This window comes from Candoia aspera, chromosome 15 (genome assembly GCF_035149785.1).
Source record: "Candoia aspera isolate rCanAsp1 chromosome 15, rCanAsp1.hap2, whole genome shotgun sequence".
NCBI lineage: Eukaryota > Metazoa > Chordata > Lepidosauria > Squamata > Boidae > Candoia > Candoia aspera.
The window spans coordinates 13,351,940-13,362,881 of record NC_086167.1 but is presented as its reverse complement, the minus strand read 5'-3'; the positions used below and the strand labels follow the sequence as shown (position 1 = coordinate 13,362,881).

At 42.6% G+C, this 10,942-nt stretch overlaps 1 protein-coding gene across 1 annotated transcript in view; it reads right to left on the bottom strand.

Annotated features, from left to right (window-relative positions):
- Positions 1 to 1,474: 1,474 nt before the first annotated feature.
- Positions 1,475 to 10,942, bottom strand: part of LOC134505854 (transmembrane protein 132D-like) — a 72,065-nt gene continuing 62,597 nt past the window's right edge. The window contains exon 3 of the mRNA XM_063315791.1: positions 1,475 to 1,625. Within this exon, the coding sequence (XP_063171861.1) occupies positions 1,475 to 1,625 (151 nt within the window). The remainder of the gene's footprint in view (positions 1,626 to 10,942) is intronic.

Genomic DNA, 10,942 nt, shown 5'->3' with positions numbered 1-10,942 from the left:
AAATGCAGGATCAGACTGTCTGGTCTGTTAGATTCTAATGATCACCTGAACCATCCAAGCATTTGAGTGCACATGTGCAAACAAGCATTGAATCATCAAATTGATTTGTAAGAACCCAACTGGTTTCAGCACATTGAATCCATTTAGCGATCGGATCACACAGTTCTGTCCAAAGTAGAGATTCAGTCTTCACCTAGCCTTAATATTAAGCAGGCCCGTTTCCCATCTTTTTGTTTGTAAATGGCATTTAAACCAACTAAGAAAATCAAAACAGTAGTGTCATGGACATTTCAATCTGTGTTTTGTACTTGATTGAATAGTTTGCTCTCTTGGCCTTGACTGGAATGGCACATGAAAGATGTGGACTTCCAGCATGAGACCCACCACTTCTTCCTTCTGAATGTATATTTTGTCCAACAGGGGCGATCAATTTCTTGACAGCTGAGAAACACATTCTAAAACTTAACTTTCAGAAGCTATGTTTGGCCTAAGCAAAGTTTTATCTGCTAGCGATTTTTCCACTTCTGTAAGGTGGGAAATTCTTTCTCTATTTCTTGCCACACAATTTGTGGAAGGAGCAGAAAAAAGAGATTTGGGGGGCGCACAGGGCCAATAGGTTGCGACAACTAGCAATGGGTATCTTCGCCATTGCTTCTCTTCTCCCAGAGCAGGGATGAGTATCTTTACGGGCTGGGGACACTGGCCTGCTCACAAAACCTGCATGGCTAGTCACAAATCATTCTTTCCCAGAATGCCAACTAGCTTCCCTAGGGTATTCCATTACCCCAGTTGGACCCGTATGCACATGAGCTTCTTATTCTGGGCAGGGAATGTGATGGCTACATCAGGAAGTTTCTGCATGGCCTATCTCTGTCCAGGAGGAACATTATTTAATATCTGAGCAGGCCCACTTGGCAGCCGATGGACCAAATAGAAGCCAGGATTGAACATTATAGTCAAGTTGACTCAAAATAGAAGTCTTCCACTGGTGGCCCTTCTTTTCATGGGCGTTCTGTTCCAACCAAACTCATGGATAATGAGACTGCAGATCAAGCAACCATAATAGTTTACTCATGTATAAAAGCCCATCTGCCATTTTGCACATGAATAAGAGACATCAAAACCACTAATACATAAAGCGATTGATCTTGGATGACAAGGTCTAGTGAAACTGCAGATAATGGAACCACAGATAACAAGGGGCAGCTTTATTTTCACAGCCAAGAACATCACAAGGTCTGCTGCAGCTCAGAAGGGGGTGACCACCAGCTCTGTGGTGTGGAGCCCAACTCCTTGAAAATATCACACATTCTCCATGTTTTAAGGGAGGGAGGAATCAAGGGTGACATGGCAAATTTATTTCCAGGGAAGGCTATCATGGGAAATCACCTTCTCAGGAATAACATGTAGACCCCCTCAGACCTAATCTGAAAATGACTCGAATTCAAGCAACTGAGATCAAAATCAAGCAGACCTACCTTTTCCCCATTGAAGTCGATTTTCTCTGACAAAATATAACAGCTGGGGAGTTCTTCCCAATATAATCAACAGTCTTTTGGACTTCCCAGGCATATGGATTGGTGGCTCTAATGCTGAAAATCTTCACCCCTTTTTTCACCTTTACCCTGGGAGAAAAAAAAGATTATATTAATAACACAACAGGAAATGGCTTTTCTCCAGTTATTCCATCAATCTTTCATTGGGTTCCTCATTACTGGTCCTTCAAAAATGCTGGGTCTCAAGACAGACAACTTGTGATATGAAGAAAGGAGGATATAATAAAGCCAGCTTACCTGTGCAGTGTTTTATATGTTATTCACTGGTTCTTAAATGCTCTCTTGAAAGAACAGTTTATTTCTCTGCCTGGTGCAGAAGAGCAGAAGGTAGAAGATACCCCAGAGAGGCAATCAAAGATACTTTCCTGGTTTTCCCCCCCACCGATTATCAATCTATCTGACAAAAGAGTAATGGTTTTCCCAAAGGAGGAGGAGAACTGGGTGAAATTCTCATAGGTAAAGGTAAAGGTTTCCCTTGACATTAAGTCCAGTCATGTCCAACTCTAGGGGGTGGTGCTCATCTCCATTTCAAAGCCGAAGAGCCGGCGTTTGTCCATAGACACTTCCTCCATGGTCATGTGGCTGGCATGACTACACAGAACGCCATTACCTGCCCGCCGAAGCGGTGCCTATTCATCTACTCACATTGGCATGTTTTTGAAGGAGCTGGGACTAGCAACAGGAGCTCACCCCGTCACGTGGATTCAAACCACCGACCTTCCGATCGGCAAGCTCAGCAGCTCAGTGTTTAACCTGCAGCGCCACCGTGTCCCTCACAATTCTCATAGGTTTGTGTTTATGCATTTCCTTACTAACCAAGTGGTCGTGGGTAGTGTGTAAAAGTGGTAGTAATAGCAGTTTTATGTAGTTGTAGAGGGAACAAGGAATGGCCTTGAAGGACAGGAGGAAAAGCCGCTTCCAAGGCAATGGTAAGATAACAGGGGCTTGAGTCTGGATCAAGAAAGTAATCTGAGAAAATGTCTCAGTCAAGCCATTTCCTAGTTCACATGAAGATAAAGGGAGGGAGGGGGGAAGCGCATTCAGGCTTGCAAGATTCTGTTCCTACAGCTATTACAATAATAAAAAAAGTAAGTCTGACCTATATGGCATTGGTTTCTTAGTCCAGTCTACCTTGTTGGGCTGACAGTAATGTCTCTCTTTCACTGTGCAACCATATTTCTAGCGGTCTAGAGCCCCCTAGCTATTTACACTCACATAAATATATCCAGTTTATATTTTTCTACCTTATTTTGGGGGATGCTTGAAAACCTCTTCCATTTTTTACTTAGCAATGTCTTCCTCACCGGGAAGAAGAATGGGGTGTTATTGCTGGCGATGACGTCTTTCTATCATCCTCAGCCCTTCCAAATCAACCACATCCAAACGTGGGGGTGGGGGGAGCACCATGGGATTTTCTCTTTGGATTTAGTGAAAGTATGGGAAATCCGGGAGGCTGGAGAGAGAAATGTTTAGTGAAGGAGCTCTGTTTCCAAGCAAGGACACCATATTCTACCCCTGAAAATTTCATCAGCATTCTCTTCTCCGTAGGAAGACGTTTAGAGAGCAGATTTGCTTCCGGCAGAATGATGCTGCAGAGAAAGAAATGCAGGATAATGTTTTCACATAGCATTAATCTCTGCATCTATCTGACCATCTGCCTATATACACATACATACATACATATTTGATTTACAGATGGCTCAGAAACTTTACAAGGCAGTCCAGAAGAGTGGCAAATACATAAACAAATGGAAAATACATTCTCAGCATAGCACTGTATAGGTTATGAAATCCAGGTGTTCACGAAGGTGGGTTTTTTTGTTTTTGTTTTTTGTTTTGCTTGAAACACCAAATATGCTGTCCAAACATACACACAGAAGGGTAATTATTCATAATGGCACAACTCTTTGCCACTGGATTTTTACTCCTTGCCTCTGTATATTTGGACAGGAATTTTTAGAGCCTTGTCTGGGGAAGAAGAACATTGAAGCCCTGTAATTTTAAGCCTTTTAAAATCAAACTAAATGAGAATTTAGCAAAAAGGTAGAAGAAGGAAGGACAAGAGAAGGATAAGGAGAAAAAGAAAAAGAACCCCACGTACATATTCATTTATTTTTAAGCACGGCTGTGATATTTTGGTATTTCCCGATCCTGGGAAAAACCTGGTTTCAAAGGCAGCATGCTAATTTGAAGAATGGAACGGAACGGAACAGAACAGAAAAAATAAAATAAAATAAAATAAAATAAAATAAAATAAAATAAAATAAAATAAAATAAAATAAAATAAAATAAAATAAAATAAAATAAAATAAAATAAAATAAAATAAATAAAATAAAATAAAATAAAATAAAATAATAAAATAAAATAAAATAAAATAAAATAAAATAAAATAAAATAAAACGCAATGCAACGCAATGCAACGCAATGCAACGCAATGCAACGCAATGCAACGCAATGCAACGCAATGCAACGCAACGCAACACAGCATCAGCATCAGCACCAGCATCTCCTCAAGGGAAGGGGCGAGAGAGAATATACAACAGGAGTGGCAAAATCAATCATTTTGAAGTCATCAATAAGTTCAGGCAAGTGTCTGGACCACGAAGTAGCTGTCCATCACACCTCAGTGGACAAGTCATTTCAGAATCTAGATCCTATAAATTGCGGTGCCTTGTAGTTCCACAGGCACGCTTCAAAATCAGCCAAAGTGCAACTTCGGGTCAGACAGAAAGCTATCAACTTGTTTTCTGTCCTCACAGGAGATGCAAGTATGAGTGCCATTTTGTGAACTCCTCCTCTGGAGTAAACACCATGCAAAACAGTTGAATTGTCCCCAAAAACAAAACTGTAGGTCAACAGTTATTTCAAGGGCTGACACTCAGCCCAAAACCTAAATCTGTGAAAGACAACTTTCAATGCTCTGCATTAATAATTCTCTCTTCCTGTTCCACTAAGTACCCCATTTACTGGAGCGCTAAGAAGGCTTCAGACTGCGGAACTAAAATATAAAGTTTTTGCAATCTATTTATTCCTGTGTCTGTTTCAACATCTGCCTGTGACTTTGTCCCAGTATTTTGTAGTTTACAACCAGTTCACACTGCAGCTCCGGGCCCATCATTACTGCAGGCTGGTAATGGCTGTGAAATTGTCACTTAAGTGTTGTGAAAAGTGGAACAGCTGGGTGGCAAAGACAAAAGAGTGCAGAAACATCACTAAGGGCCGTTGTGTTCTCAGCTGAGTTCACCTGTCTGGTTTTCTAACTGTCAGGGACTTGGTTTTTAAAAATGATTTGACTTGACTTCCTTTGAAAATTAGTTCTGAGGGAGAGCAGGGGAGGAAGATCAAAGCAGCTGGATACATAGAGAAAAAGGCTGGAGAAGGCACTAAAGTTGTCCAATTCAGTCTCCCAAATCTTGCCAAACAGCGTGCTCGTTACATCCGATTCAACCGTTCAAATGGTGTCAGAAAGTCAATTGAATTTGATCTGATTATTCGAATCCAGAAAACTCATCCTGCTCCAACAACCTGCTTCAGACCCAATTCAGTTAAAGCCCATGAAGGAAACATGCAAACTGGCCTGAAATCAATCCAGACATATTCAAACTGATGTAATGAACCATATCAATCCATCCATTTGTTTTAGCCAAATCGATTTGACACTCCAGGTGGGCCCCAGTTAGTTCAAATTAATTCAGAGCATCAAATATCCCTGTAGCTATCTACTTCTTCCTCGTCTCTAGAATCAAGCACTGGAGAAGACAGTGAGGTTAGTAGACCATCAGACTGAAACATTCCACATGATAGCTGGTCTTCTGACCTCTCTAGACTTGGGCCAGCCGCTTACAAATCCCAGTGATGCATTGAGTATCCCTGGGCTTGGATTCCCAACCAGTTCAATGAGCTATCGATTCTGCAGGTATCTTTTAAACAGGAGGAAGCAAATGACTTGGTTTTCTTTTAAAACAGGTATTTATCTTCACTGGATCATTTATTCTCAGGGTCATTTTTAACCACAACACAGCCAAAATTATAGAGGTGGAAGTGGACATTTTGCTCCTGATTTTCAAGGTTAGACTAAGGCCATGAATTCCCCAGCTTGTAAACAGTGAGACAGCAGGGAGGAGGATGTGTTAGGTAGAGCTGCATTGGGAATCAAGCTTTAGGATCAAGCTCAAGGTAACATTTGCTTTGAAGGACACACTCAGAGATGGTCAAAATTCAGCCCCGGGGATGTTCCAGACCAATGGCTTTCTGTGTCAAAATCTTCCTTGAAAGGATCTCTGCCATAGAACAGAATGATGGAGCTGGAGAAGAACAAATGATACCCATGAGATGGACTTGCCTTGATTTTGGCTTCCAAACTCTTCTTTAGATAGTCCTATCAGCTTTATTTGCTGAAAGTCGAAATGGAAAACAAGTCAAAGTCCCCCCATCCTCCTAGTGGATTCAGTATTATTTTGCAGAGAGTGGCCTAGCAAAATATAAGCTATTTAAAACTGTATAATATACCCTCAAATTCTTATTATGGTCTATGGTTTCTCCAGTCCTGTGAGACAGAAACCTGTTATCAATATGCATCACCATGAAAGCAGATTAAAATTAAATCAATCTGTTTATTTTATAGGTTTGCAAGGCAGTTCTCTCCCCCTCTAAACCTAACATGTTCTTCATCTAATTAGCATTTCAGGAGGAAATAAGAGGGGGAAAGAATCACCAAGTGCTCCTGTATCCTCACTCAGTGAGGGATATTAAAAAAAAATCCCATGAGGCTTTCTAATTCAATTTAATTAGTAAAAGGGCACAAGCCCAATGCAAACTTACAGAGGTGAACTTTGCAGGCTGGCGCTAAACCAGGCAGTGGTCTTGGCCACGCCTTTCTCTCAAGTCAAGCAAAAATGATCCCATGTGGTTGTAGAGTGAAACTGGTGTGCCATATTTCCTGAAAGGGTTCCTGGGAAAGCAATGTCCAATTTGAACCACTGCGTCCGTCGACATTTGATATTCCAAATCAGTTTGATGAGTCAGTCTGAAAGTTTGATGGGGTTGCCTTGGAATCTTCAAATCGAATATTCACATGGATCTTTTGAGTCAGTCTTGACTCCTGGCAAGTGCCTGGACAAGACCCTATGGTTTTCTTGGCAACGTTTCATTTGGAATTTGTCCTTTTATTCTTCTTCTTCTTCCTAAGACTGTGAAAGAAGGACTAGCCCGAAGTCACCCAGTTGCCCTTGGGTCTAAGACAGGGCTAAAACTCATGGTCTTCCAGTTTCTAACCTTGTGCCTTTATCCATTATACCACATACCTGCTGTCAACAGATCTCCAGCATTCGCCCCAAGACTCAAGTTTCAAAGTCAATTTCAAAGGCCCTGGAGAAAGCAGGTTAGACTGGAAGATGGTGGCTAGCCTGGAAAAACATTGCATTTCCTCTAGGGAAATGCAAATCCTTTCTTCCCAAGGTCTGAACAGATTAAGGTCCTTACAACATTCAGCGATGGATCATCGGTGATCCTATAGTACAGGTTGCTAACCTGGCAAAACCCAATCCTTCGGATATCCCAATCTCCAGGCCAGATTTTGCCATTGCTAACCATGATTGGCCTGAATCCTTGAAGTGGCAGAATTCAGGGGCCAACTTAGCTACCTCCTCAACCATACAGCCCTGTCTAATTTCCTTCTTCTGCTTTTTTCCTTAATTACCTGTAAGATAAATGGATGAGATCAGCAAGATTCACAGGCACATGGCGTGCCCAGAGAAAGGTTCAGAATGAATCAGATGCATCTGCACTTAAGAAGATCCAGTGGTGGGAAAGATGACCTAGCAAAGGAGGAGAAGTGAGACTCTGGACGGGGCTTGTGCATGTACATAAAATTAATGTGCTTCCTTTCCTCTGCCTTCAGCCCTGCTTTAGGGCCAGGTGTTGTCTGCTTGCAATCTTAGCTCGCCTTATTATTAAATGAGCTTCCATGCCTCGGTGATTAGATGGAATGATCAGAGATATCCGGCGGTGAAAAGATGCCTACAGTGACCAGGGTCTGTGTCTTTGTGTTTATTTGCTGAGCTCCAGCACAGATGGGAAGCAGAGCGCAACAAGGTTTTCATGATAGAACTGCTCACGGAGGCATTTAGAGCAGGAGATAAATAGGAGATAAATCCCTGTAGGAAATGGGTTGCTAGCACTGGATTGTGGGGAGGGAGGGGGGCTTTAAAAAGAGAATCAGCCAGCCATCTAAAAACAGGAGAGGTAGATCTGTTCTCCTTCTGCAGGAATAAATTCTAATATGCTTTCTATCCGATGCATCATCCTGGACAGCCAGAATCAAAGCATTCCTTAGGATTGGAGGAATGTAATTCAAGAACGCAGGGACTGATTCGTTCCCCTCCCTTCTCTTGATCTCTGGGTTAGCGATTTTTCCAACAGAAGAGATTTCCCTGGATCTGTGATGGAGGTAGAATTCACCTAGGAGGAAAATAGATTTCACCTCTTGGAAGAGTGGGGGAAAGAAGACGGCTTTCTACAACGAATGCACTTGGGCTTCTTAAAATTCCTCTCTGCCCTTGATTTGCAAGTTGAACACAGACATGAGTCAGATAAAGGAAGTGGCGGCAACACTGGGAGCGCCTAGCAGGCCAAGGGGGACAATGAGGAAAAGCAGAGCTAACCAGATAGGGCCACATAAGGCTGGGTGGTAAACCATGGACCAGGTGGGTTTAAGGCAACTTGCATGCCTTTCCATCTCGAAAATGGCATTCTGGTGGGAGTCACAGCAGCGTGTTAACAGCAACCTGCAATGCCTCGCTGGTGCTAATTGATCCAGAACAAAGCTAAACAGGGATGGACCAGTTAGTGCTTGGATGGGAGACCACAAAAATATCTCAGGTATGCAGACTCAGGTGTTGCAATTTCTATGGCATTGACGAACCTATAGTTTTGCCTCTTTCAGTATAATTGTCAAGCTTGAAACGACCTCCCGTGTTTCCCTCCTTGCAATCCTTCTTCCAAAGTTTTTTTTTTCCCAGCCACCTCTTGATACTCAATCCCCTCTCTTCTCCCCCTGCACTGATAACCTGACACCTATTTCCTTCTACAATCCCTCTCTCTCACTCAAAATTTGAGGTAGGGATGTGTCTTTCAGGTTTTACCTGCAGGCAGTCCTCATTTAATGACTACAATTGAGACCAGAATTTTGGTTGCTAAGTGAAGCTGTCATTAAGCAAATCCAACCCAATTCTATGACCTTTTTGTGGCAGTCATTAAGCAAATCACTGTGGACATTAAGCAAACCAAGTGGTCGTTAAGCAAATCACGGGGTTCCCCATTGATTTTGCTTGCTAGAAGCTGGCCAGGAAGGTTGAAAATGGCAATCAAGTGACCACAGGGTGATGTGACAGTCATAAATGCGAACCAGTTGCCAAGTATCCAAATCGTGATCACGTGACTGCAGGGACACTATGGCGGTCGTAAGTGTGAGGACCAGTCATAAGTAGTTTTTCTGATCACCGTCATAAGTCTGAACTGTCACTACAAATGGTTGTTAAGCAAGGAATACCTGTATTTTCTCTGCTCTTACCTTGACTGTCATCACAACATTGATAAAGGTTCTTTTATTAATCGTGGTTATCTTGATCACTATATTACCATTACTTGCAGTGATGATAATAACATAACAATGATTATTAGCAATCACAGCTGTTTGTTAAACTCTCTGAAGTCTTATTGGATAATACGATTTATAGGCATATACTCCTCAGTCCCTCTGTGGGTGGACTTTTTAATCTCTTGTGAGTGTTAAATGCCTTTTCCGGGGCCCACCAATCTATCACTTACCATCAGTTGCTAGAATTCCCTGCTGTAATCTGTGAGTTTGCATTCCAAACACACAATTGTCTAAATTCCCAGTCAATACAGAACCTTTCTGGTGCAAGAGATGTCTGTCTCACCAAGAAGGAAATACAAATTTTCATTCAAGTTGACTTCCCTCTTGGCCAAAGCTAAAGCTGCTGATAAAAGTTTAGCGTATGCATGTGTTTAGGGAGGAAAACTGTGATCTTTTGGACATATTGATTTTTCCCCCTTCTTCTTAAACAACCTCCTAAAAATAAAGACACCAGCAGGTACATCGTAGGAACCGTGGTGATAAGGTAATTCAAAATATGGGGTGTGTGTGTGTGTGCTACAAATCACTGGTGAGGGTTTTTCCTAACTTTATGGTAAAAAGAAAAGCAAAAACAGGGCCTGTCTTTTCTTACCTAACACTGAAAATGCACATTAGGTTGGTGTGGAGTGTCCCACTTGGCAAATCCAGGTGACTGGATTACTTTTCCAGAGATCATGCAATCTGCCTGGAGGACAGATTCTGCTTGCCTCAGCTGCCATGTGCAATGGCTCAAGGAAGCTTATGTCGATCTGGGTTCAAGTCCGCCCTCAGCTATGACAGCCCCGCTCTCCTGGCCCTACAGCCAGGGTGGTGCAGTGGTTAAAGCTGTTGTATTAGGAACAGGGAGACCCGGGTTCAGCTAATGAAGTCCCCTAGGTGACTTTGGGCCAGATGTTCTCTCTCAGATCAACCTCCTCCTCAAGCTTGTTGGGAAAAAATAGCATGGTTTGGTGATCCCTGCCCTGACCAGGAGCTTGGATTAGAACACCTCCAAGGTCCCGCCCAACCATACAATTCTATAAACAAACAAAAGGAAGGGTTTCACTCAGACAGACCACTGGAAAAGTTAATTGGAAGACCTTCCCATAAGGAACGAGACTTCTTCTGATAGCCTGAGGTCCGTGTGTATTTATGCATTCAACAGAAAGCCAGAAAGAGGGTTTGCTAGTCAGTACTTCCACCCGCACCTGATTCTAGAGGAACAAAAACTGGATGCAAGAAAATTTTGGAAAAGACTGGGCCAAGGAGCAGTGAGAGCCAAGACTGGGTATGCCGGTGTGGAAAAAAATCAGTTGTGTATCAGCCTTGCAATGAGTTAATGGATGCCAACCAATATGTCACTGTGGGTTCTCTGGGTAACATGCTAACATCAGCAGGTGGGGAAGGATTTCAGAGGGTGCGGTTAAGCCACCGTCCAGCCAGAGACAGAAGGCAATTAAAAATTAAGATGAGGGCAGTGCTGTAGCAGCTCAAAGAACCAAATAATCCTTGGACTCTTGGCCATCTAACCCAAGTTGTAATGTCACAGAACACAGCAGAAACCTTCCCTGATCAGGAACCTGGTGCCATCTGGGCATTTTGGACCACAATTCTCACAACCTCTTGCAACTGATTATTGGGATATGGACTGACAGGACCTGTAGTACAAAATATTGGAAGGACACTAGGTCACCTTCCCTGCCCTGACAGAATTCAAACCCTTAAGCTGTTGAAAGGGAAACCCCTGTT